Source organism: Canis aureus, chromosome 11, assembly GCF_053574225.1.
Source record: "Canis aureus isolate CA01 chromosome 11, VMU_Caureus_v.1.0, whole genome shotgun sequence".
Classification (NCBI taxonomy): domain Eukaryota; kingdom Metazoa; phylum Chordata; class Mammalia; order Carnivora; family Canidae; genus Canis; species Canis aureus.
In genome coordinates this window covers 70465284-70492151 of record NC_135621.1, presented here as the reverse complement: position 1 = coordinate 70492151, position 26868 = coordinate 70465284, and the positions used below count along the sequence as shown (strand labels likewise).

The 26868-nt window shown below is 56.5% G+C and overlaps 1 protein-coding gene and 1 long non-coding RNA gene across 4 annotated transcripts; both read right to left on the bottom strand.

Moving 5' to 3' along the window:
* Nucleotides 1–1950: 1950 nt before the first annotated feature.
* Nucleotides 1951–15561, bottom strand: PROKR1 (prokineticin receptor 1). Of its 2 annotated transcripts, none has more exons than XM_077915694.1 (3): nucleotides 15476–15561; nucleotides 13142–14642; nucleotides 1951–4811 (listed from the first exon to the last, which is right to left on the bottom strand). In XM_077915694.1, exons 2-3 carry the CDS (start codon nucleotides 13624–13626, stop codon nucleotides 4115–4117), a joined length of 1182 nt encoding a protein of 393 aa, XP_077771820.1. In that variant the 5' UTR covers nucleotides 13627–14642; nucleotides 15476–15561; the 3' UTR covers nucleotides 1951–4114. The 2 variants fall into 2 exon arrangements, with proteins under 2 accessions (XP_077771820.1, XP_077771819.1); XM_077915693.1 differs by lacking the exon at nucleotides 15476–15561 and having other exon boundaries at nucleotides 13142–13738; nucleotides 13878–15164.
* Nucleotides 15562–22842: 7281 nt separating this feature from the next.
* Nucleotides 22843–26732, bottom strand: LOC144324327 (uncharacterized). 2 transcript variants are annotated; one of them, XR_013389866.1, is made up of 3 exons: nucleotides 25502–26732; nucleotides 24273–24424; nucleotides 22843–23329 (listed from the first exon to the last, which is right to left on the bottom strand). It is a non-coding gene; the product is annotated as an uncharacterized LOC144324327 (long non-coding RNA). The 2 variants fall into 2 exon arrangements; XR_013389867.1 differs by having other exon boundaries at nucleotides 22843–23264; nucleotides 25502–26729.
* Between the last annotated feature and the right edge of the window lie 136 nt (nucleotides 26733–26868).

Genomic DNA, 26868 nt, shown 5'->3' with positions numbered 1-26868 from the left:
GCAGAGGGTGGAGGGACCCCGCAGAGGGTGGAGGGACCCTGCAGAGGGTGGAGGGACCCCGCAGAGGGTAAGGGACTCCGCAGGCTGGGGCTGGTTGGGATGGGGGTGGAGGGACCCCGCAGAGGATGGAGGGACCCTGCAGAGGATGGTGGGACCCCACAGAGGATGGAGGGACCCCGCAGAGGGTGGAGGGACCCCGCAGAGGGTAAGGGACCCCGCAGGCTGGGGCTGGTTGGAATGGGGGTGGAGGGACCCCACAGAAGATGGAGGGACCCCACAGAGGGTGGAGGGACCCCGCAGAGGGTGGAGGGATCCCGCAGAGGATGGTGGGACCCCACAGAGGATGGAAGGACCCCGCAGAGGAGGGAGGACCCTGCAGAGGGTGGAGGGACCCCGCAGAGGGTGGAGGGACCCCGCAGGCTGGGGCAGGTGGGGGAGCCACAGCCCCTATGGAGGCACCTTCACGGGAGGAGCCCGGGAGGTGCTGATGGAGTCCCACTGACCTGCACCCGCCCCCCCACCCCCCGCAGGGCCTCTCCCCCAGCCCGGGCCTGTCCTGTGAGCCACCGCTCTCCCCCGCTCCGTGTCCTTCAGGGTCCTGCTTACCGGTTGCAGGGACGACAGTTTCCTCCCGGTGTGAGAAGCCCCCCTGGCCACCCCTGTCCCCAGTCAACACCCAGGTCCCGTCTCCAGGGGCAGATGCAAGCGACCTTCCTCGTGTCTGGTGCCTCCCAGGCCCGTGCCCCGTCCTTACCGCGGGGCAGGAGGTGGGCTTGGGGCCACCCCCACCCTCCACCCCCACCAGACGACAGGGCAAGGGATGAAACCTCCTGACCTCTGTGCTGGGTCCGGGAACGAGAGCTAAGTGGGCTCTGCGGGGCCGGGAAGGGTCCCCAGGGGCGGCCTGGCCGAGCTGAAGGTCAACCCGAGAGTTCTCGGGGAAGATGCTTTCCCCCGAAACAGGCTGCCCCCAAGGCTGCGGCAGGAAAACCCCGGGAGAGCTAGGGGCCCTGGGCGCCCGAACCTCTCACCCGGGGCGTCGGGCTCCCCACGGTGGGAAGCACCCTGCGGGTTTAACAGGCTGGGTCCCGGGGAGGGGAGCTGGCCTCGGGCTGTGCACGCAGCCCGAAGCGTCTCAGATGTTTCAAGAAACCAGAGTCATAGTTAGGATTTTGTGGCCGCGCCCCACACTCCTCAGCGCCCTTTCCCTAAGGGGGGACAGGTGCCCCGCTGGAGGGCTCGGGGGACACCGCCCGCTGCCCTGTTGCCGTGTCCTGGATTTAAGAAGTCATTTCTCGAACGTGTGACCATTAGGCAAAACGCCCAGCAGCTTTGTTGTGCACCTGCCCTCCTCTTTGGCTCTAGTTAAGGGAACGGTTCAATTTTGCCAAAGCCCTGGCTTCAGGCTTCCACGCACGACGAGGCGCAGGCCGGGTGCGCGTGGGAGCGCGTGGAGGACCGCGGAGGGCGGCTCAGCGCCGGGGCCCCTTGGTGGGCTCAGCCCCAGGGTTGGAGAGGCCCTCGGCTGGGCGGGCGGGAGCCGGGTTCGCGGAGCCAGCCACCAGGCTGCGGATGGTGTGGGGTCCCGGGGCCACCTCCCGGATCGTTTTGCGTGTGTGGACGGGAAGCCGTGCCAGGGGCTCACCGTAGGCATGTGACGGGCGTAAGCGGGTCCTCAGATTTCGCGTCTTGGCATCTCAATGCTGAAAAGGCACTGATGGTTGTACCAGAGCCGCCTTAGAGGAGGAAGATCTAAACCGTGAAATCTGCGGAGGACGGAGAAGCGCGAGGGCAAGAGGGGCCTGGGCAGCGCCGTTGTCACAATTGCCGCGACCGTGGCCGCGGCCTGTGCCCGGCGCTGGCGGGAAGCAGCTCCGCGCTGTGACCCAGACGAGGGGGAAGACGTGGAAATTACAGGCACGCTACGCTCCATGCTGAGATCTGCACTGATTTTTTTTTTTTTTTATTTCACTTGATCACAACACGACACTTTTATTCACTGTTGGAAAATCCCAAGCAGACGCAACAAGTAGGAATGTCACAGACACTTAAACGGGTGCAAAGCGGACACGTTCTAGGCGGAAAAGCAAAGCCGCTCGGCTGCCACGTGATAGTCGACTCTCGCTTAGCATTTCTAATGGGAGAGGCGAACGGGACAACAGCCACCTATGTCCTATTACTATTTTGTGGTCCGAAGCTACCTTTCCCGAGTCTAGAACGGAATATGTGATCTTATAAGGACTAAGTACCGCCCTCCGGGACGTGTCGGGTTTGGGCTCATGTCTTAATTAGTTTTTATTCTCAGAGTTTTCCGATGGCACCGTAGGACGGTCTGCTGGACGGTGAGTAGGGAGACATGGATCTTTGAACGTGTCTTCCAAGGAAATACAGTAACTATTGAAAAAAAAAATGAGGTTTGCTGCCAAAAATTAAGAGTTGACTCTATTTGGAGGGAAACGCCGTACGAGTGTCAGTTAAATACCCTTTGAAATGTGCTGCTCTAGGATTCTTTGAGAGGGAAAGGACACATCTACTCTTTGGCTATACACACTTAGGAAACTAAAGAAAGATCGAGAAGCGAATGTCACATTGCCCAGGCGCACGCTGGCCGGCAGCAGGAACGTGGTCAACGCGTCCATGATTACAGACAGTCTCGTTCTGAGATTCCTAAAACCCGGAGCTCATCTTCCGGCGGGAGACACGCCGCCACTCCCTGTTGCACCTTCACCACCAGACGTCTCTGCCTCGCGGTACCAGCGTGATGTTGGGACGTGACACGTCAGCGCGGCCACGAGAGGTAAAGGGATAAATGTGCACGAAGAGTAATGACAAGGGGAGACGGTAAGGTTCCCAGACACAGCAGCCAGGGTGGCAAGGTTTTCCTGGTCGGGCACGCTATACAGTCATCGGTCCTCTCCTTTGGTTACCCACCTACCGGCTCCTCGGCTCTTCACAACCACCTCATCAGGAGCTCTCACAGGCCTTAGCCTTGTCCCCTTTGGGAAGCTCTCCCAAGGGTCGCACAGGTGGCAGAGCCAAGGCTGGATCAGATCTTCTGGTCCCAAAAGTCCAAATTCCAAAATTGGAAACACTACACCATGAGGGCGCGTTAGAAAGGAGGATGAGCTCTTGACGAGCCCGTGGAGGCATTGAATCCCACGGGGTCGCCTTCACCCGCTGGTATGTCCCCGTCTTTCCTGGACGCCCAGGGCTGTCCCACCAACCTTCACCACCTGCCCCCGGATCGCAAGGCTCCACTTACACGGAGGAGTGGGAACACGGCGGGTGATCTGTCCCAAGGAGAGAGAAGCAAGTCTTAATCCAGAGGATTAACAGCTGTGATGGGCTTCGGGCACTGGTGACGGACTCATCTTGCCCTCAAACCGTAACAACGAGGGGGAGAGCGGGTGGACGTGGAACATGGCTGATGGCCACACCACGAGGGGCTGAGCCTACTTTCAAAGAGTCTATGCTTCCAGGCGTGGATTCAAGAGCAGGACTTGAGGGGAAGCCTAATTGGTCCAAGTCAGAATAACTGAGGGGCATCCTTAGCCCCAGAAAACCCGAGCTCCTGCCCTGAGCCCCACAGGCTCTCAGAGGTCTGCCATCTGAACTCCTCCCCCTGGAGCCAAGAGGATATACTCGGCCTGAGCCGAGGCCCTCCCCAGAGCAAGTCAAGACACCCAGAACCCCTTAATACCTTGACCAAACGGCTTCCAGGGTCTGCGTGGCTTCCCCTGACGATGAGCCTCACCGTGTATGGGCACAGCTGTAAGCCACGGAGCAGATTTGGACAGAACTTGGCCACGCATATTGGGGTGTCCACGTGCATGCACACGAGGCTCCTCACAGTGACAGGACCAGAGATGCGACTAGAAGGGTTGAGGAAAGAACGAGGAGCCCGTTTCCTATTCATGCTCCAACGCCCCAAATGTTAAGAGAGAACTCGAGCCGAAGGACAATCCTAGAGATGGGCTACATCAGGGCCTGGTGGGTTGTCCATTCACTCTGCCCCCGGCAGCCACCCGAGGCTTCTTGCTTGACGGTGTATCTTCCGTACACTGGTCAGGGTCCCAAAGTCTGTCTTTGTTTAAACGTTGCGAGGCCCAGCGGGTTACTTCAGTCTGACGCAGTCCACCTCTTCGGTGGCAGGCACGCCTGTGGTTTTAAGATCCAGGTCGGCGCTGGACTTACTGGCGCTGTGAGAAGCCTTCCAATGGAGCAGCATGATCTTCTTGAAGCACTTGATGGTGTTGTTCTTGACGGTCACGAAGCACAGGGTGTTGATCATGCTGTTGCTCATGGCGATGCACTCGACGACGTAGAAGGCCGTGAGGTAGTGCTTCTCCTTGACGAACACGGTGGGGAAGAAGTCGCGCACGATGGTGAAGCCGTAGAAGGGCGCCCAGCACAGCACGTAGGCCGTGAGGACGCACATGAGCACCAGCACCGTCTTCCTGCGGCAGCGCAGCCGCTTCCGGATCTGCTCGGTCTGGACGCCCGGCACCGCCTTGAACCACAGCTCCCGGGAGATCCTGGCGTAGCACAGGGTCATGGTGACCACCGGGCCCACGAACTCAATGCCGAAGATGAAGAGGAAGTAGGACTTGTAGTAGATCTGCTGGTCCACCGGCCAGATCTGGCCGCAGAAGATCTTCTCCTGGCTCTTGACAATGACGAGGACCGTCTCGGTGGTGAAGTAGGCGGCAGGGATGGCGATGAGGATGGACACCAACCACACCAAGGCGATCAAGCCCGTGGCCGTTTGATACTTCATCCTGGGCCTCAGCGGGTGGACAATGGCCAGGTATCTAGGACGAGAACAGAAAGAGGGCCAGCCGCCGTGAGGGGGACGTCGTGGGTCATGATACTGTTGGGGCAACACTAGAACAAGGACAATCCTGGAGATGGGCTACCATCCCGAGAAGGTGCGACCCAACGGAGAAACGACCTCGTGGGCTCTCAAGAAAAGTAGGCTCTAAGCCCCGGTTCCACCCCTTAGGAGCTGTCGCAGCCTCAGGCAGGCTTTGCTTAATGTCCCCGAATCTCGGTTTCCCTACCTGCCGCGTGTACGCAGTTTTGGACGCACTTTCAAATGTGCTATATGCTCGGTAAACGGTAACTATTACTAAATGTAGTAGTGATGCCTCCCGTTGGTTTCTGGTCGGGCTCTGTTCCCAGGTCCTTCCTGATTCCGGGGCCATTCATCCTAACTACCTCGCCATGAAGAGCCGAGAGGGCCTGATAATTCCAAAAAGCTGTCGGGGGGAGCGTGCCCTTTCCAGTGGAAGCAGTGGGCCAAGTTTCGCCCTCGTTCCGCGTCATTGGAAATACTGCTCTTTATGCGAAGGTGAAGGGAAGAGCATGTGACCACGTACCTTATTTTTCAGGGGTAAAAACGGAGCCTGGAGACAGAGGAGTGACTCTCTCAGGGTCATACACCACAGGACGCTTGATCGAAAACGTTTAACCCTGTCTCACGGTCGATGTGAAAGATCAATCAGGAATATACATAAATTTTTTTTTTTTTAACCACAAAGCAGCAGGCGGTAAAAGATATTGCCTTTGTTCTTTCCCAAAAAAAAAAAAAAAAAAAAAAAAAAAAAAAAAAAAAAAAAAAAAAAACCACACGGCTGTTACCACAGTGGTCCAGGAATGAAGAGAGAGCACTTTGGGGGGGATGTGAGTCATCTGTGTGGTATGAAAGCCGCCTTCCCAGGGAGAGAGCGCAGAGAGCTCTGGTTTCCTGGAAGACCTGCCACGTCTGGCAGGGGGTACAAGCTGGAGAAGGGGACAGATGGGGAGGGAAGGGGGAGGGAATGGCCAGACGACGCTGGAAATAATCTCATTCTCACGTGTCCCCGGCCTGTCCCAGGTAGAGCCAAGGGCAGGCGTGAGAAGCCTGAAGGAAAACCAGAGCGACTCTGTTGCCTTTGAAACCAATCCCTTTGAGGTCAGCGTTCTTGGGATTTTGATTGGAAGAGGAAGCTCATTCCTTTTTTTGTTTTTTTGTTTTGTTTTTTTGTTTTGTTTTGTTTTCCCCGATTATATTCCTGCTGTTTGCTCCCTTCTCCCCCCAACGCAGGCAGCTGACTCCGTTGCGTGTCCTTCGGAGAGTTCACAGAGTGAGACTCCTGCTGGCTGGAGAGACGGCAGACGGGGTGGGACGGGGCCACCGTCGGTGCACCCGGCCGTTGGGCTTGCTCTGGCCCCGCAACAGTCCCTGCCCTCCCGCTGGTGTCCGAGCGCCGAGGGGGGAAGGGGAACGATGCCGGGTGTTGGCGGTGCCTCTGTCCATGTGCAGGCCCGGGCCCCAGAAGGCCGCGGCGCCCCAAGTCGCCGACCCCTAAGGCCTACTATGAGCTCAGTGCCTTCGCTCTCACCGCCCCCTCCCCTTTGCCGTCCCCCCACGTTCTACCGACCGTCCTGCAAAGGCCACGTCTGCGCCTCTACCCGTTTGCTATGCGAGTGGTCACGGTCTGCTGCTATTCCTTCCTCCCCCACGCACCCCCCGGAGTACTCCTTTCTGCACCGACCTAGGCGTCAGAGGACCGGGGCTCTGATTCCGGCTTTGCCTCGAACCGCGGGAACGTGCGTCCTTCCTCCGGGCCCCCCGGCTGCACGTGCCCCGGGCGACGGGGGAGAGCGCCTGCCTCGCCTGCCTCCGAGAGCTGTGGGCGCCGTTAGACGCCGTCACTTGGGGAATCCGTACGACCCCGTCAGAGTCTGCTTTGGGCTCCTTTACTTTTTTTTTTTTTTTTTTTAAGATTTTATTTATTCACGAGACACACAGAGAGAGAGAGAGAGAGAGAGAGAGAGGCAGAGACCCGGGCCGAGGGAGGAGAAGCAGGCCCCATGCAGGGAGCCCAGTGCGGGACTGGATCCCGGGAATCCGGTGTCAGGCCCTGGGCCAAGGGCAGATGCTCCACCGCTGAGCCCCCCGGGCGTCCCTACTGCTCCCACTCTTGCGGGGCTCTGCACCCCCCACTTCACACGTGCCTCGGAATGCAGAGTCTATGTCCCCCCTGGAAGGGACAAGGAGTTAATGATCCCTTCAGAGTAGATGACCGCTAAGGAGGGACCGGGTGAGAGTGACCCGACGGAGCCATGATGACGGGACACGGGGGCGCGGGGCGCAGGCCAAGGGATGCACCTAAGGAGCTGCCGGTTGCCCGACGCCTTGGAACATCGGGGGTGGAAACCAGCTGTGCTGCAGAGGAAGGGGAGAAAAGGATGCCGGCGTTCTGGAGGGTTCCAGGAGGGCAGGAGGACGGGGCGCGGCTTGCTCCCCGGGAAGGCTGGAGCCGGACACCGACGGGCCTGCACCCGGCTCTGCCGAGACCCCCCGGCTCCAAGGAATAGCAGCGAGGCCCCGGTCTCCGAGCCACGCAGTCCCTGGAAGCCTGAGAGGACACGCATGAGGCCCCAACGATGACCCCAGACCTCGAACAAGGAGAGATTCCCTGCTCTCCCTCCTGAGCCCCCACTCCGTCTACACCCGCTGTCTCTCTAGCCCTTCGGGGCCTGCTGGCTCGTGTTTGCTCTCTACGCCGCGGGCAGCCGGGGACCCTCCGGGACGGCGACTGCTGCAGGCCACTAACTCCCCTCACGTGGTTCGCAACCTCAAAGGGAGTTTGTCCCGAGCTCTTCTGCGTACATAGCGCTACTTTTTTTTTTTTTTTGACCTGTTCTCAGCCACGACGTCGCCGTCAAGGTCTCTACTACTTTCTATTTCACTGGATCTGTTTATCCTCGCATCAGAGGCGAATCACCCACCAGATGCGTGTTCCGTCCCGGCTCTCCCGCCTTCGCCGCCACCCGCGACCGCGCCCGGGGTTAGCAGCAGGCGCTGTGCCCCAGGCCCGCCGGGGACCCTTCCCGGAAGGCGATGGCGGGGTGGCCTCCGAGGACGGCCGGCAGCCCCCTACGCCCGGGCCCGCACTCCGGGCTCCCGCAGCCTGCGTGCTTATGTCTGCGAGGCAGCGGGCGATGTGCACGGCGCCTTCACAGGCCCTGTCCCCGCGTGGCCCCAAGCGTGCGGAACAGGGGGGAGAACAAGGGTGACCATTTCACAGATGAGCCGCCTGAGGCTCGGAGGAACTGCGTCACCTGCCAAAGGCCACACAGCTGGACCTCGGCAGAGCCGGGTGCAGGCCCGTCGGTGTCCGGCTCCAGCCTTCCCGGGGAGCAAGCTGCACCCCGACCTCCTGCCCTCCTGGAACCCTCCAGAACGCCAGCATCCTTTTCTCCCCTTCCTCTGCAGCGCAGCTGGTTTCCACCCCCCAGCGTTCCAAGGCGTCGGGCAACCAGCAGCTCCTTCCTCCGCTTAGGCGCGTCCCTTGGCCTGTGCCCCGTGTCCAGACCCACTTGGGGCCGACACTCCCCACAGGGCAAGGAATGAAGGCTGCTGGACGAGCGAGCACCCAGGCAGCGACTCCACGATGGCCACAGGCCGGGCGATTGGGGGAGAGTATGCGCCCCCGCCCCCCGCACCCCGGGACCCAGCCCCGGGTCAGCCCATGGGAACGGCGGCTGCCGCAGCTTCCAGGCCATCCACCAGCCCACCAGGGACCCAGAACCCGCTCCTCCGGCCAGTCAGCCCCATCGGCGAACTCACGGGGGGACGTCGGTGCTTCCCGAGGCGGCTCGGGTGCTCAGGCCCCCGCTGGCCCCGCGCAGCCGGGAGATCGGGGCTCAGCGGACGGGCCGACATCCCGCCTGGATTCTAGGTGAAGAGGGCGGTGCCCCCGGTGCCCCACGCGCTCTGGGGTACGTGGGTGGCACATGGAGGCCAGTGCAGCTGTGTCTACACCCGGCGGGAAACCCAGACCTTGGGGCGCAGAGCCCAGGGATGTTCCTTTTCAGCTCCCTGCTCCAGCAGGTCCGACTCCCCGTACCTAGATTCCGAGACCTTCTGGAATAGGACCCTGCTGTTTCCCATCTCCGCTCTGCTTATGTTCCTTGCCCCAGAGGGTCCCACACACCTCCCCAGGGGACCTCGTCTTGTAAACCCTGCCCCTACCCCCCGTGGAAAACCTTTCCTGTCCTTTACTGATTGTCATTTGTTGACAGCCAGTTGAAACCCCACCTCCTCCGTGAAGCCTCCCTGGTATGCATGACGTGACCCTTCTGCAAATTTCATTTAAAACACAGCCCTTACTCTGGGTTCTGTTAACTCAGGGTTCATCCCACCATCTGCACCCCCCGCCCCGACGGCAAGCTCCTCGAGGGCGGGGATCCAGTCTTGCTTCTTCTGTAGCTTCCACTTCCCCGGGAATCCTGTGTAGTCAAGCCTCAGTCGCAGCAGGCGCTCGGCCCTGGATGAACGGGGACGTAAGGGGCCATCGCGAAGCTCCCGGAAAGATGGCAACGGCTTTCGGAGAACAGGGCCGGAACGTGCTTACCCAGCCCGAGCCCGGGGCGCTGCCTGGGACTCGATAACCCTGAGGAAAGGCGGAGGGATGCGAGCCGTAGTCCCTAGAGGTCTTTTGAGCAAGAGGGGAGCTGTGTCCGCGACACAAGAGTGACGGCGGCGGCGGCCTTCCTTCTCCCCTCGGGCCATGGAGCCTTGCTGCCCCTGTGGGTGCCTGTCTCGGGGCCTTTGCACTGATCATTTCCCTTGTGTGGAATGTGTCTTCCCAGTCTTCAAAGCCCGGCTTGCTTGCTTGCTTGCTTTTTTTTTTTTTTTTTTTTTTTTTTAAATTTTTCCAGAGTTCCCTTCAAATGCCTGTTCCCCGGGGACACTTTCCCCAACGACGTGCCTGGAGCAGCTTCCATCCTGCATCACGTTCAGCGTTCTTGTGTTCGTCTTTTTTTTTTTTTTTTTTTTTTTTTTTTTTTTTTTTTTGGTTCAGAGCGTTGCTGAGATCACCTTCTGGTCTGTGGCTTGTTTGCCCGACTGTTCCCTCTCCCCACTCCTGGGGGGAAAAGCTGCACGAAGGCAAAGAGCTCCTCCCCCCACCCCCCCACCCCCTGCACCATCCTGTCCACAGGGCTCGCACTCAGGACATGCTGTTTGCAGGGAGCCTGGGGGGCTCAGGGCTTGAGCGTCTGCCTTTGGGTCAGGTCGTGATCCCGGGGTCCTGGGTTGGAGCCCTGCATGGGGCCCCTGCTCCCTCTGCCTCTCCTGCTCCCCCTGCTTGTGCTCTCTCTCTCTCAAATAAATAAAATCTTAAAAAAAAAAAAATGCTGTTTGCATGAATGAGTGTTTAGCGTGGATTGTGAGCAGGGGACGTTAGCTGAGGGGCAGATCCAGGAGCCCCCGAGGCTGCAGTGAAGACGGTGGAGATATACCCCCCCGTCACCCCCCTGCAGCAGGTCCCATAAATCGAATGAATGCAGAGAAAGGGAGACAGCCTCCAGGCGGCACAGACGTCTGGGAGCACCAGGGACCCTGGTTCATAAATAGTTCTGCTCTGCTCTGTCTCCATAGCTGCGTGTCTTGCACACCCTGCACCAGAGCTTGTTTGACCTCACATCACAGGAACAGCCACCTCGAAGAGCTTGGCCAATCGAAAACGGTCATCACTTTACCTGGGTCTGTTTTGTTGTTGCTGCTGTAAGGGTTAATTTGAGAATTATAAGATCCGCTATTTCGTTTTGCTTTGTATTTATTGATTCCTGAGAGACACAGAGAGAGAGAGAGAGAGAGAGAGAGGCAGAGACCCAGGCAGAGGGAGAAGCAGGCTCCATGCAGGGAGCCCGACGCAGGACTCGATCCCGGGACCTCGGGGTCACGCCGCTGAGCCCCAGGGGCCCCTAAGACCCGCTGCTTACTTGTTGTTGACTCTGGTCTACGCCTGGTTCCGAACAACCACACGTCTTACCTCCTCGAATCCTCAGGACACCCCAGCACACGGGCTTTCTTATTATTCTCACCGTACACAGGAGAAGCCTGAGGCCAGGGAAGCTAGCTGACGGGAGGCCCTGGCGCTAGCAGGCGCCGCAGCAGGGCTCGAACCCTGCCCGCGTAGGCACTACCACTGTGGTTTCGCTGAACAAAGCTCCAGGCCTCCTATAACGGGAGCGTCATCCGTGACATCGAGACAAAAAAAATCAGTTGCCCCCGGGGGCAGCCCGGGTTGCTCAGTGGTTAGCGCCGCCTGCAGCCCGGGGCGTGATCCTGGGGACCCGGGATCGAGTCCCACGTCGGGCTCCCTGCGTGGAGCCTGCTTCTCCCTCTGCCTGTGTCTCTGCCTCTCTCTCTCTCTGTGTCTCTCTCATGAATAAATAAATAAAATGTTTTAAAAAAAATCCGTTGCCCCAAACTAACGACACAGAACCTGAAAAAGCCCCGATCCATTCCTGAACAGCACACGAGGCCCGACAAAGTCAAGCAGGCCCTGCAGGCCCTGCACCACGTCCCCAGAAGGAGGTGGCACAAACACACACAAATCATCTGAAGCAAAGGCACGAACAGGTGCAGCCGAGCAGCCGGCTGGTTGGCCGGGGCCTCGGGGCGGTGGCCTGTGGTGGCCACAGCGCCGTTTTCAACGTCGGGGCTCAGGCCCCGCGTCCCCACCCTGCTGGGCCCAACGAGACAGGCCCGCTGTGCAGCACATGTTGCCGCCGCGTCTAAACGGCGTGATCCCGCAGACCGGGGTTGACGCCTGGCACCGATAGCGGCCCTTGCACAGTCGGGGTGAGCCAGCGTCCCCTGACCGGCGCTGGCGTCCGCCCCCCTGGGAGCCCCCACCGCCCACCTCGTGGGACGCCTGCAGCGTGGTGACGGGCTGTGCCCGGGGACCAGGCGCCACCGCCGAGCAGGTGCCAGGCCAGCCCGCGCCCGTGGCTGGGGCGCCCCCTGTGCAGGAAGTGACACTTCAGGAGAGGACGCTCTTCTGCTCTGAGCTCCCACCTTCAGGAAGTCTGAGACAAGGTAGCGGGAGCTCCTCCCTCCCAGCCCGGAACGGGACCTGGGGACAGGCTGTGCTCGGCCGTCCCCTTCCTGAGTCGCCTGGGTCAGCTGCGGCAGCGGCCCGGGGCGCCCGGACCCCGTGGAGGGCCCTGCAGGCACGACCCCTTGCACGCAGCACCTTCGTGCCCTTGAGGCCAAGTCCCTGACATTCGTGCCCTGAGAGAGGAGGCTGCGGCCCCAGCCTTTAAGGCTTGGCAGCCGGGCTCCTCCTGGGGACGCCCCCGGGGCCTGGGCAGTGGCCTGTTTCCAGGTCGTGCTATCTCGGCTTGTTCTGCCTTTGGCCTCAGAAAATAGGTTCTATCTGCTGCACTGGTCCCGGACCGCTGCCCCGGGCCGTCCTGGCTGCGGGGGGGTGGGGGGGGCCTCCACGGGAGCCCTGAGGCCACGAACCTGGGGGGCGGCTGTGCTGCGGGCTCTCGGGGCGAAGGGGCAGGGACGGGCCATGCAGACCCGAGGACACGGGGCCCTGACCCCGGCGGCGGCGCCAGGAAGAGAGCTCCGGCAGAGGGGCTTGCAGACCCTGCCCGGGGACCCCCCCCCACCCCCGCCGGGCTCCTTAGCACAGGAGCTCGTCCTAAGTGAAAAGGCCCGACACCGCCCAACACAGGTGTGCAGAGTGTGCTCTGACGGCTTCAGGCACGAGGCCAGACCGGCGCCCACCCCAGCGCCCACACGAACCTATGGGGAGGAGCAAACGTGCCCCGACGGAAAGAACCAGTAAGAGCATGCGCTCCCTTTCTTTTTCTTTCTCTTTTTCTTTTTTTTCTTCAAAACAAATCACCCGTCTTATTTTAAAATCAACCAGCGCGGAGTGGGGGGAAGGTTAGGGGAGAGGCGCTTGCGTTTTGAGAAAATCTTCCTCAGGCAAGCTGACTCGCAAGGCACCTGCCTGGAACTGAGACTTGTCCCTCCGCGTGTCCTCGAACCTATTTGCCCCGGGCCCCGAGCAGGCCGTCCAGGAGCGCGGCCGTCACCCAGGGGCCCAGGGATCGGAAGCTGTCCCGCCGCTCAGCTCCGGGGAGCTCGGCCACAGCCCCTGCCCGCCCACGGCTGGAAAACCAGAAGTCTCCCTACTGGTGGCCAACGGGCCAACGTCGCCCCCCCCCCCGCCCCCAGGCATCCTCGTCCGCAGGGAACAGAGATCGCCCGTCCGTCCACACCTGCAGTAAAGGAAGGGGTCGACCCGGGGCCCTTTCTCTGTCGTCCCTGCGTCCCCGGACTCACCTGTCGATGGCGATGGCCAGCAGGGCATTGGTGGAGACATAGAGCGAGACAGTGCGCAGGTAGTTGACGGAGGCGCACGTGACGTGGCCGTGCTCCCAGGACAGCTGGCGCACCACGTAGTAGTCCATCTCAAAGGGGCAGCAGACCACGGCCACCAGGAAGTCGGAGACGGCCAGGTTGGCGATGAGCAGGTTGGTTAGGTTCCGCAGCTTCCTGTGGCGGGCCAGGGCGGCGATGAAGACCAGGTTGCCAACGCCACACACCAACATGATGGCCACGAGGGCCACGCCGATGACGATCTTGGCGGCGAAGAAAGTCCGGGAGTTGGTCACGTCCTCCTCTTCACCCGAGGGCAGGTCGTAGTCGCCGTAGCTGAAGTTGAATGGGAAGGACGCGGCGTGGGCCCCGTGGGGCGCAGGCACGGAGGGGAAGTAGGCGGACGTGTTGGGGGCCGACTCCTCGGCGAGCCCCGCGGCGACCTCCATCGGGCCGGCGGCCCCCAGGGCGACGTCGGGGATGCTGGGGTCGCCGCCCTCTCCGCTGGGTCAGGACGCGTCCGCCGTCCTCGGGGCTGGGGGCCTGGGCTCCATCCTAAGCCTTCGAGACACACACAAGTGAGTGGCCAAATTGAAGGCCGTCCTGTACCCCAAGGCCACCCGCTAGCCCTGCGCTCACGACGAACAGAGTGATGGGGGGAGACCAAGGAGGCGGGGAGAGAAGACAAATGGATAAAAACCACAGAGCCGCTCCTCCGGGGCAGGCTGGACCGCTGTAGAGACAACCGGCTCCGGCTCAGCTTATCTCGTCTCCACTGAAGATCTGACGTGTGGCCGCGATTTTGCTCAAGGACCCAAGTTGGGGGGGGGGGGCTGAAGAGAAGGAAAGTGACCGGCTCCAAACGCTCCCCCCTCCCACCAGCATGAACTCGGTCTTTGTGAAACGGTCCAGTTCTGTGGCTTAAAAGAAATTATTCTGGGATCCCTGGGGGGCTCAGCGGTTTGGCGCCTGCCTTGGGCCCAGGGCGTGACCCCGGGGTCCCTGGATCAAGTCCCACGTCAGGCTCCCTGCATGGAGCCTGCTTCTCCCTCTGCCTGGGTCTCTGCCTATGTCTCTGCCACTCTCATGAATAAATAAATAAAATCTTAAATTAAAAAAAAGAAATTATTCTGAATATCATCAGCCCTGTACGAAACAGCCCTGTCGCTCCCCCCGCCCCCCAGCTGGTCTCCTTCCTCTTGCAGAACCCTCCAGAATCCCAGAGTCTACCCCGCAGCGTCCCTTCCCGCGCCTCGCTGGGTTTCGTGTCCCCACATGCACGTCTGCTGCGATCCCAGGAGCCAGGCGGCGTTGACCAAGGCCTGTCCCCAGGCAGAGGCTGCGGGGCTGAAGCCACAGCCCCCGAGCCCCTGAGTGGCTTCGTCGGGGGCTCCGGAGCCTGCCCCGGGTAAACAGCTTAACCGCTCCGAGTTTCAACATCCTCCAGGCAGCAGATCAGTAACATCTGTGAGGCGAGCTCCCGGGAAGGGAAGGGAGGGCGTTACACCGGGGCTGCAAGGAATTCCTGCCCAGGGTTCAGACCTCCGCGGCCACGGGGAAGGGGGGGGGGGGATCCTGCCCCAGATGCCTCCACCGCAGCACCTATGGGGGGCGGGATGGGGGTTCGCTGCCCTGCTGGGGACCAGAAAACCAAGAGGAACCCCCCTCCCCTCGCAGTCCCGGTCCCTCCCAGAGCCTGCAAGCATCACACCAAGTTGCAGAGACCTAAGAGGCCCCGGCGGGGAAGGGAGACCTGCTGCCCACACTCCTCAGCGGGGAGGTATCCGCAGCCTGTCTTGGGGGGACACTGGGGTTAAAGCCCCTCTGAGCCCCACGAGGCCACCGCCCGCCTCACCTCCATTGATCTCACGGTTCCCTTCCCAGGCCCTCCCCGGTGCCCCTGTCAGGGTGGGACCGCACCCCTGAAGGGTGGGGGGGCACGTCTTGGGGTCCAGGCCCCTCCAGCTGCCATCCTGCTGGGCCCCCCTCCCTCCCCGCAGGCCCCGTGTGCCCCAGGTCACCTACCTGGAAGGCTCCAAGTCAGCTTTTAAAAGCAAATGGTGATAAAAACTTCTTGGAGGGGGGGCGGGGCAGGGGGCGCTGGGAGACCCAGCCCCGCGGAGGCCCGTCCTGCGCTCCCTCCCGCTTTCTGGCGTCTGCAGGGGGGACCCCAGTCCCCGGGGCGGGGGGGGGGGGCACTCCCAGGGCGGGTACCCCGCTCCCCTGGGGAATGGGCGCGAAAGCTAGTGCCTGGCAAGGAGCCCGACGGGGGCGAGCATCCCCCCGGGCGCCCCGTACCTGCACCTGCAGCTGCAGCTGCACCTGCACCTGCACCTGCGGCGGCCGCGCTCCGGGTCGGTGTCGGCGGTGCAGGGACCCAGGCGGCTCCCGAGGCGCAGGGACCAGCCCCCGCTGCGTCCTCGTCTCCCCCCTGCCCCCCCCGCTCAGCGATCCCCGCCCCCCCCCGGTGCCCTGGGGGCGCCCAGGCCCCCCCCCCGGGCTCACTGGGGTCGCTGGGCCCGCGCGCGGCTGGGACCCGGGAGCCCCGGGATGCGGAGGACGCGGCGGAGGGAGCGGGGCCGGGGCTCAGGCTCGGGAGCTGCGGCCGCGGGCGGGGGGCGGGGCTGAGCCATCCCCGGAGGCGTAGCTCCCTCCCGCAGTGCCCGCCCCGGGCAACCGGACAGTGCGGCTCACCTGGCGGAGGGGGCGGGCCGGGCGCATCCGAGGGCGGCTGGAGGGCCCCCCCCTCCCGCCCTCGCCGGACCCCTGGGATGGACCCAGACCTCGCTGCCTCGGCCAAGCCCCGGGGCACCCTGGGGCACCCCAGGGTCAGCTCCGTTTGGGCAGCGCCCACCTCTAGGGGAAAGGGGCCGCGAGGGGAGGGGGCCGCGTGGGCGCTGCAGGAGGCAGGAGCCCCCCCCCACAACCTGTATCTGTTGAGAGGGCTGCGCAGGCCAGAGCCGACTTCACAGAGCACAGATCTCCCTCAAAAGTCTGGATTTCTCAAGAAGTCAAATATAATATTACCCTACCATCCGGTCATTTCACTTTCAGAAACAAAACAGAAAACAGGAACCCGGATCCCAGTCCGTCAGTGTTCCGCCAGTTTTATTCCCAACAGCCAAAACCTGGAAACGACCCAAATGTCCATCAACTGATGAACAGATTTTAAAATAAATAAATAAATAAAATGTGCTAGATACACACCTGACAGTATTCCTCATCGCTAAAGAATGATGGAGTGAGTGAGCTCACGCGTTGGTGAGGACGAGGACGCGGAGAAATGGGAACCCCCGGGGCGCTCACTGAAGGTGGGAATGGAAAATGATGGAGCCGCTGTGGAAAGCGGTAGGACAGTTCCTCAAAGGTTAAAAAATAGAGTTCTCACAGGCTCGGCAGCTTCCTCCCTGGATATAGAGCCAGAGTCGTGGAAGGAAGCCAGCGTGTCAAGGGACTACTGGGCACCTACGGGCAGAGCCGCATCATTCACAATAGCCCAGAGGTGGGCGCCGTCCCAGGACGCGTCACTAGGTGGACGGACAAGCACAACGGGATGTACACACAGTGGGATATCAGTCAGCCTCCAGATTATGGAAATTCTGACAGAGGATGCAACAGGGATGAAACGTGAGGACATCACGGGAAGTGAAGTAAGCCGGTCACCAAAAGGCAAATGCAGTGTCTACTGACAGCAGGTGCCCTGCAGAGTCCGGATCATAGAGAAAGCGGATGGTGCTGGAGGCTGAGGGAGGGGCAGGTGCCGCGTGCGGGTCCAGAGTGTCAGCTTTGCCAGATGGGAAGAGTCCTGGAAGGGGTGGTGGGGGTTGCACAAGAATGTGGATGCGCTCAGGTCGCTGACCTGCACATTTCCAAACGGTTAAGATAGTAAATATTTTGTGTACTTCACCACAATTTAAAAAAAAAAATGGGAGAATAAAAGGAACTCAGTCCCGACTCGTGCTACCATATGGGTGAATCTTGAAAACACCACGTTAAGTGAAATAAGTCAGACACAAACAAATACTCCATGAATCCAGGTCTATGAGGAACCTAGAACAGGCGAATCCATCGAGTCAGAGTGAATGGAGGAGGGTAGGGAGGAGGAGGAAGGGAAAGTTATGTTCAGCGGATCCAGAGGTCCCGTGGGAGATGATGAAAACGCCCTGAATTGGGTGCCCCCGATGTCACTGAGCTGTTCGCTGAAATGGCTCAAAGGGGCTATAGAACAGCTCCGTCCTCGTCAGCAAGGCACCCAGGGCCCGTCGCACTTTGACCTCCCAGTGTCCACAAAGAAGGGGGGCCCGCTGGGTCCTGGATCCCCACGCTTCGTCGCCAGATCGGCCTCAGGCAGGTGGCCTCCACTCTCTGGAGCTCCCTTCCTTCACTTACAAGTGAGCTGAGCTTCTATTGGGAAGTCACCGCCAGATTCCAGCACCTCCCGCTCTGTCTTCCGAGGCCCATCTCTGTCCCTGAGCACCTTCTCCCGTTTGCAGAGATGTCACAGGCCTCTCACGTGGCTGAGCCTCCTGCGTCCTGGGACGGAGCCTGTGGGTTAGGGGCCTGGCGTGTGAAGGCCCCTGCCCCCTCTCCCCCTTGCCCTGTGCCGGGGCGGCCTGGAACCAAGCGGAGCCTCCCATCCATAAGCTACAGGTGGCCAGAGCTCCCCCTGCACAAGGCTGTCGTGAGGACCCAATACGGTGAAACAGGCCAAGTGTCTGGTGCGTGCCGGGGGCTTAGCAGGCTCCGCTAAATGCCGAATGTTTCTGTTGCTCTGTCAGTCTTTCCCTGTCTTGCTCCAGTGAGATCTTAACCAACCAATTAGCTTCCCCTCTCGCACCGTCACCTGAAGAGGGGCTAGGGCTCCCTCATTTTCTAACCCTTTCTTGCAAATATTTCTCAGGCTTGCCTGGTGATGGAATTATCTGGGGTGCTAGTGAAACATACTGATTCCTTGGTTCCCACCCCAAACCCGGGGAAGGGGCCTAGAAATCTGTAAGTTAAACCAGCACCCCAGGTGGTTCCTACTATCAAATAAATTTGGGGGCCCGGGGACCTAGAACAGAGCCTGGCACAAGGTAGACCAATATTGATTTGTCCTCTCACACAGCATATATGGTTGTTCCCTACAGCAATCGTCTTCTTGACTCTATTTACGTCCACTCAGAAGATCAAGAACAAAGCACAGAGTTATCTGTTGCTACCAGATTACGCTGAAACCCAGCACCAGAGAGCAGCAAACGCATATTATATCCCAGAATTTCTGAGGGTCGGGATCTGGGGATGGCTTAGCTCGATGGATCCAGGCTCAGGGTCCGTCATGAGACTGGAGCCAAGCTGTCAGGGCTGCAGCCTCATCTGAAGCCTCAACTGGGGGAGGATTCACTTGAAACTCACTCAAGAGGTGGTTGTCGGGCCTCAGCTTTTCCTTGGCTGTTGCTGGAGACTTGGGTTCTTCAGCATGTGAGCCTAACCTGGGCTGCCCACGTGACCTCACGACTTGGTAGCTGATTCCCTGCCCCCAACCCGCGCCCCCGCCCCGTGCTTCCGTTATGTATCATTCACCACAAACAACAGCGACAATAACCCTGGTACAATGTGGGAAGGGACCACACAAGTGTGTGACTACGAGGAGGATCACTGGGGACCGACTTGGAGATCACCTTAGGGACTGGCTACCAGACAAGGCTTAGCATTTTCCTTTTTCCCCTTCAAAGGCCTGACACGGAATGGCACCTGAGGTCAGCAATGAGGTCAGCCACAGCGAAGACGTTATTGAACTTCAGAGTAGAGAAGTCCGGCCATAAATAACCTCTGGAGTTGGAAAGCAGGATTGAGATGACTGATCGGCCCCGGACCCTCATGAAAGGAACGAAAGAATGAAATGAATGAAATAATGATCTAGCAGGTCGTATTGGGGACTCCCGTGGGGAACAAGTTTCCGACACTTCCAGAGATCTCCATTCCATCCGAGAAGCAGACATCCATCAGGGGCCCTATAATAACAGTTTGTCTCTAGACAGAGTTAAACCAGGGCTAGCTTAGCTTAGAGCGAAATATGGCACTAAAAAGGTTTTTTTTGTTGTTGTTTTTTTAAGGAATTAAGAATAAAAACTGGAACTCCAATGGTACAATTTTTTTCTTTTCAAACTTGTAACCCCAAGGATGCCAACAGCCTAGAAATCTGTCCTGTGATTACAGCCTACTGCCAGGAAGGGCAAACGTACTTTGCCTCATCTCTCTGAGAGAATTTGCCATCTCGGTGACCTCTCGCCAAACAAGATCAAAGAACTAATTTGGGAAGCGCTTTTTTTGGAGATGCTCCCCCCCCCCAAGTGATGTCCTCAGGCTACTTTAGATTTTCTTTCCTTTCCTATCCCACTAGCAGGAATCATCTCAAAAGTCCTCTGAATTCTCATTTCTTCATCGTTTTAGGCTATGCTTGTATCCTTTACACGTGGAAGTTTTTAATGTCTTAGGGCATTTCTCAGCCATGTAACTCCTGTGATGCTCCAGTCAACACCACATAGGAAACAGTTCAAGGAGCCTTCAGAGTTCATCCAGGGAGCGCTCTTACGTGGAGCAAGGAGCAAGCAGGTGCTCAGGAGGGAAGCCGCTAGCCCAAGGGAACAGAAAGGGCCCATTTCAGAGCCCGGATGAGAATCCCAGTCTCCTGACTTTTAGCCCCACTCTCCATCTCCCGTGGCCACACTCACAACACCTACTGCAACCTGCCTCCATTTGCCCCCCTCCCCCCATGATCCTTGGCCCCATAGATCCTTGGCTCCAGTCACAATTCTTCCTGGCTGGCAAATTTACTAAATCAGCTTATTTTCTGCCTTCATCAGATTTGTTCTCTTGACACTCAGTCTCATCCAGTGCCACGAAAAAAATCAAGGATTCCTGGAAGACACCCAGAGCTGGCTCAGAACCCATGCTGCTTCCTTTTCCAATTACCTCTGCAACACTCGAGCCAGCAGGGTTGGACGGGCTCCCCGAAGCCCACTCAGCGGGGCCTTCGGACTGCTCTTTGCCCCTCCTCTCCACTTCCCAAGTCCCCCTGGAGGGCATGTGAAGGAAGATTCAGACAGATACACAGACGTGACCTCACTCTCCACGGAAGCCCCCACACTTCAGAGATGTCGATTCCTTCACTAACCTCATTGGTTTAATACCATCCCTAACAAATTCCTAATGATTGACAAAACTATCCCTATGTGTATCTGAATGAATAAACAGGCAACAGCATATAAGAATTTTTCTTTGAAAAGAAGAGTAATACGGGGAAATTTGACCCATTAATAATAAAATATTATAAAGGTTTAAGAGGACAGCACGTAATGAGTTTGAGCAAAAAGTGGTAAGACCTGCATATGTCTTGACATGAGGTCTGATAATTCAGTGCAGCCCCCAGCCCCTATTTCACCCAGGGGTGCTGAGGGGAGGGCTGAGGACAAGGGTGGAGCCGGTGCGTGGCATCCGCCCCAGGTTCTGGTCTCCCTGACTAGGACCCGTGGTGACAGGGCTAGAGGCAACGGGACTCTGGGAAACAGGGGCCCTCCGTAGTGCTGGCCTGGGGGCTCGGGGACAGAGTGGGGAAGAAAGGCCCTGTCTCCCCGTTTGGGAAACACGGGCTGGTTCTAAAACCATGAGTGCCACGTGCAATGTCACAATGTCCCGCTTCGCTGGCACTCTGCAGTTTTACCTTTGGAGGACGTGACATGGGTCCTTTCCGTTGACACGGTGCTCTCTCAAGGGAAATGGCACAGCCAGGCCCCAAACGTCTTTGCAGGGAGTAGTGTTGAGGGGTTGGACAGGAGGGGAAGGATATGGGAACTTTTTTTTTAAACTTTATTTTTTTATTTATTTATTATTTATGATAGTCACAGAGAGAGAGAGAGAGGCAGAGACATAGGCAGAGGAAGAAGCAGGCTCCATGCACCGGGAGCCCGACGTGGGATTCGATCCCGGGTCTCCAGGATCGCGCCCTGGGCCAAAGGCAGGCGCTAAACCTGCTGCGCCACCCAGGGTTCCCAGGATATGGGAACTTGAACGATGCCCTCCCCCCACCCCAGAGGCTTCCAGAAACAAGGGTCTGGGATTTTCTGCTTTATGCAGACGGTGGCAGGAGTCAGGTGTATCCTTACGTGGGTCCATTGTACCCAGGAGTTAGGGGATCCTGGTGAAACTGGAGTTACAGGAGAACACATGCAAGGGAAGCAGTGCCCATCGACTGCTTCTCCAAGTCCAACTCTTAAAAGTGGTGATTTGATGGGTCATGGCCACTGTCGGACTGATAGTTCCCACTAAGATTCTGTGACACGGACTTCACTTTTGCAGTTTCTTCTGACGAAAAAAGGTGAAAGGCATATTCAGAACAGCATGAGAATAATAAAATGTTAGAAAGACTGCAGCTCCATCAAGGCCGAGCCAAGTCCCTATGGGCTTCCCGCAGCTGCCAGGGCTGAGCCCCTCCATCCAGGCGCCTTAGGACCACGGCACTGCAGTCCATGCACTGTTGTGGAGGCTGAGGTCTGCAACCAAGGTGTGGCCCGAACCCTTCCCTGCCTCTCCCCATGACACCTGGTGCCCGTGCTTGGGCTGCAGGGCTCCGGCTCTGCGTCCTCCTCATGTGGCTCGCTCCCCGGGGTCTCTGTCTCCATGCACCCCCTCCCCCCGTGCTGGGACCCACCCCAGGGACTTCAGCCGAGCTCCATCACCTCCGCAGGAGCCTTGCTTCTGCGTAAGGTCATATCTGCAGGTCTCGGGGGTTAGATCTCAAGCTGGCCTTCGAGAGGACACAGGTTTCCCCGGATCGCCCATGAGGCCATGCAGCGTGGGGCTGGGAATGAACCCGGGCTGCTGGGGGGTCCAGGTACAAGGTGGCGGGTACTCTCGGGAAAGGGAGATCCCTGGAACGAGCCGGGTGCGGGGCTCTGGGTGTCAGCCACGTTCTTCCACTTGGTGCAGTAGCTTGTTACAGGGTCTGGCCAGTTGGTGAAAATGCACCCAGCTCTGTGCTTCTGAAATGTGCACTTTTCTGAAGGTTTAGGATATTTCAGTGAAAAGTTAATTAGGACATGGTGCTGTCAAGGTGTGTTGATTGCCACGGAGAGATAGTCACGATATATTACTGAGTGGAAAACATCAAGTTACAAAACCATCATTGCAATATGATTCCACCTGGAGGGGAAATAATGCATTCATCTATAGAAGATACTATCTGGAGGAACAAAGCAAATTACTAACGTTCAACTCGTAGAAACGAAATACAAGTTTTTCCCCCCATTATTTCAATTGTTTTTTTTTATTTTCTAATTTTTAAAAATGAACCGATGCTATTTGTATAATGCTTTACGTTTCATAAATGAAAAAAGAGTGAATTACTCAATAACAATGAATAGGAGAGTCAACTATTAGGGAAAATTACTAATTTAGATCTTTCTCTCACATGACATTCTAAAAATGCATTATGGAAGGATTAAACAGTTGAATTCAAAAAATTTAAGACAAAAAAATTGACAAAAATCTCTCTGATTTCAGAGTAGCGAAGGTTTTACTAAGAAAAAAAAGGCAATCGACAATATCCCAAAGGAAAAGACCTTTATTTATTTATTTCTACCTTGAAACTCAAAACATTTCAAAGACAGAAAAATCATAAACAGAACTAAAAGATAAATGTCAAACCAGAGGAAAATATTTATGACAGATGTTGCAAAGAAAAGGTCACAAGTCTGAATATATGAAGTACTATTATATTGTAATAGGAAAGAAACCAGGACTTGGGAGGAATAATGAGCAGAACACACAAATAGGCGATTCACAAAACAAATAACCAAAAACAATGAGACACCATTTTGCCTATTAACTAAGCCAATGTCACAAACCAAAAGTTAAAATTAGATCAGGAGCTAACTTTAAGAATTCAAGTCCGTCGTCTAACTTTGGAAGAATCTTGAGCTTCCGTGTTGTGTCTAGAGTCGCTTTGTAGTAAATACGGTTGATTCCGTTGATGACACGCGACCATTTTCTCCCCTTCCGTTGTTCATTCCGCCTGGCATTGACTTGAGCTGCGGCCAGGAGAACAGACCTGGGCACGGCGCCAAGAGGATGACGTCATTGCAAGTCAAGTCAAGTGTCACAGGACTCGGCTCCCTGTACTTACAGAGAAACCCGCAGGAGAAGATCGAACTCGAATTATACCTAAAAATGTGTGCTGAATCTTTTGCATGGTTTATTGACTAAGTTACAATATTGTTTTATATTCAGAACATTTTCAAGAGGGGTGCGTGTGCGTGGGGGTGAGGGTGGGGAGTGGGAGCCAAGGGCTATCCATGGCAAAGCCCCAGAAGCACATTCTCACCAGCCACAGCCTACCTACTGAACACGTGTCCAATGCTGACTAACCTAAAGAGCATGTGGGGAGGGGACAATGACAGGAGGGCAAGCACTAGGGGACCAGGACTTTCTGGAGAGTCGGTGAAAAAAATGGAAGCCACTGCTCAGTAAGGAGGGTCTGAGAAGAGTTGAAGGTGCTCAGACAATGGCGGATGGGCTCACGCCACCTTGGATGGCAGCAACTCCTCTTGGACGCCCCGGCCTCCCCCTCAGCCCTGCCCCAGTGACGACATCGCCTCACCCTTGCTCCGGCCTGTGTCTAGAGCTGGGGCTCCCCTGCACCTGCTGTCTGCCTCGATCCCTCCCCGCTCCCCCACCAAACCAAACACTATTCTCAAGAACAAGGGGATGCACATACCTACGGGTACACTCTCTCTGAATATAACATACGTCATGTCTAATGAGGGACAGGACGTGAAGTATGTATGTTCAATGTCTTTAAGTCTTGTCTCATCACAAAAGTAACGTGTGTTGTCACTTAAAAAATCCTCAAGCACACTGAATACAGAAAGCCAAACTTGTCACATTTACCTGTATCCCTGATCCCATTATTAGTGGTTGACATTTTCCGAAATAGAGAGTATTTCAGAATAACCTTACACAGAATTCATCCACGAGGTAGCAGCATATGTTAATGGGTATTTTAACAAATGGGATGGACTACGAAGACACAAGTCTTTCCAAATACCCACATACCCACCTCAGTGCCAGAGCATTAGACCTTCCAAGGCGCCCATGGTTTGGTAGCATGCTCTCTGCGGACACGTCCTGAAGAGACCGGGTGGGAGGCTGAACAATCCGTGCTTCCATAGAATTCCAAGCTCAGCTTCTTTTCCCCTGGGGAGTTTGTTTCTTGGAACCCAAGAGGACAGGACAATAATTAGCGTGCATCTCGGTCATACCCAGGCAGGAAATGGTTGGGCCTTAGGGTCAGGGGCAGGTAGGCACAGAGGCCCAACCGGAAGATCCAGTAGTGGAGTGAACGGCCCTCAGGGAGGCAGATGGTTGTGTGGCCACACACACAACATGACAAAAGCCTCAGCAGTGCATTGGAGCCCCCTTCAGTCTTGGTCCCAAAATGAGACAAGAGAGCCCACCTGGACCTTCCTCAACGTGCTGGAGCCAAGTCCGACAGAGCCCAGCAGCATTCGCAGAGCCACAGCCACAGCTCCCGCGAGGGAAACGTAAATGTGTGTGGTTTAAGCTGCTGCCTTTCAGAGCTATGGCTCCATTATTGCAGCAAAGGCTGGTTCTTAGGCCTGTAGTAATTTCCAAAGACGGGAATCACGGAGTGCTGGGGGTAACCAGAGATAATCCTAGGGACACCGTCTAGCTCGGCGCCTGTCCCAGTTTGCTAGGGCTTCCACAGCAAAGTAACACAAACTGAGGACTTAAAAAAAACCCAGAAAGTTATTGTCCTGCAGTCTTGGAGTCTAGAAATCCAAGATCGAGGTAGAGTTAGAGTCGGTTCCTGCTGAGAGCCACGAGGGAGCCCCGGTTCCATGTATCTCCCCACTTGTGGTGGTTTGCTGGAGGTCCTTGACATTCTTTGGCTCGTAGAAGCATCACCCCTAACTCTGCCTTCATCTTCAGCTGGTGGTCGCCTTGTACGCATGTCTGTGCTCAAATGTTTTTTTTTTTTTTTTTTTTTTTTTTTTTTGCTCAAATGTTTTAATAAGCATGACATCTTTTAATAAGGATCCCAGTCTTGGGCTGGGGATAGGGACCCACTGCACTCCAGCATGATGTCCTTAACTAATGATACTTGCAGTGGCCCTATATCCAAACAAGGGCACATTCTGAGGGACTAGGAATTGGGCTTCCAACATATGAATCTGGGGGGACACAGCTCAATCCTTGACAGTGCCTTTTATACTTGTGTTCCTTGAATCAGGGAAAGAAAAGAGCCTGAGCGTCAGGATGGCTTACCTTCCCCACCTTGTGCCACTGGCCCCTATCGTAACGATTCTCATTTTGAGAGGAATTGAGGTGTCCACGGCACGGTATGTGTTGGAGGCTTCTAAGTTCTGGAACCAGGATGAGAATCTTGGTATCTTGATATTAGACCATTTCCCCCCCATCCCATTCTGCCATTTTAGTGGTCGGTGATTCAGGGAGGTAACCAAAAGCAAACAGAATAAAGTAAATAGTGGTAGGGAAACAGAAGAACAATCATAGCATTCAAATCATCATCAACCTCATCCACTGTTGCTAAGGCAAAGTTCCTTCTTCCTCTGAAGGAAGTCAACAGGTCGGCGGTAGAGGTTAGTGGTAGCAACCGAGAAAGGGATGTCAGTATGGCTGGATAGCAGAGTTTTATAATGTCAAAGTAAAATTTTATAAATTGGAAATGTCTCATTTTACAGGAATTACAAAAACTGACCCGAGAAGAAGTATGAATCACAGTAATTACAGATAAACGAGAAAGTAGTTAAAGGTCTCTTTCTTTAAAGGTACCAGACCCAGATTTATGCAAAAAGTCTACTGAATTGTTGAGGAACAGATGATGGACAGCCATCTCCCCAGGTATTTGCCCATCACCCTTATGAACGAAGATAAAAAATATATAATAAATATTAGCAAGACTGGATACAGCAGGAGAATCATGAGCCTGATGTGCTCCAGGAATACAAGCGTAGTCCAATATTAGAACTATATTATGTAGTTCATCACATTCTTAGGTGAATGGCAAAGAAATAAACTCAGTAGCTAAAAACCACGATAAACTCAAAACCATTCTTTATAAGCTATGAATAAGAGCAACTTATTTAACTAGGAACCTATTCACAGAAGAAAAGAGACCCAGTGATCTATAAAATATCATGTCACATATACTAAATGTTAACATCGCAAAGAGTTACTTAATATTTCACTCCTCTGGACCAACTCTGGGGTCTCTTTATAGGCTCTTGGTGTTTGACCCCCTTGGAAAAGATGCCGTGTTGCCTTCGCAACTACTTTCCTGGGTAACTATCATGTGTGTTATCAATGACCTTTCTAAATTACGACCCAAGTGCCACTCTCATCTTCCTTTGTGAGCGTCATGGATCTTACTTTTCCTACTTTATGTCATGAGACCCTTCTCCTCCTCGCCTACTCTAAGGCAATTCTTGAATAGTTCTTAGACTATGCTTACATTATAAAAAAAAAAAAAAAAGACTCCATGATTTTAATGCATAAAGGATCAGGCTGTTTTTGTTTCCTTCATTTCTTCCTCTATATGATTCTTCAGCTAAGAGACAAAAGTTTCATTTGTAAAACGAGTGAGGGAGAGAGAGCCCAAGTGTGCATGTGCA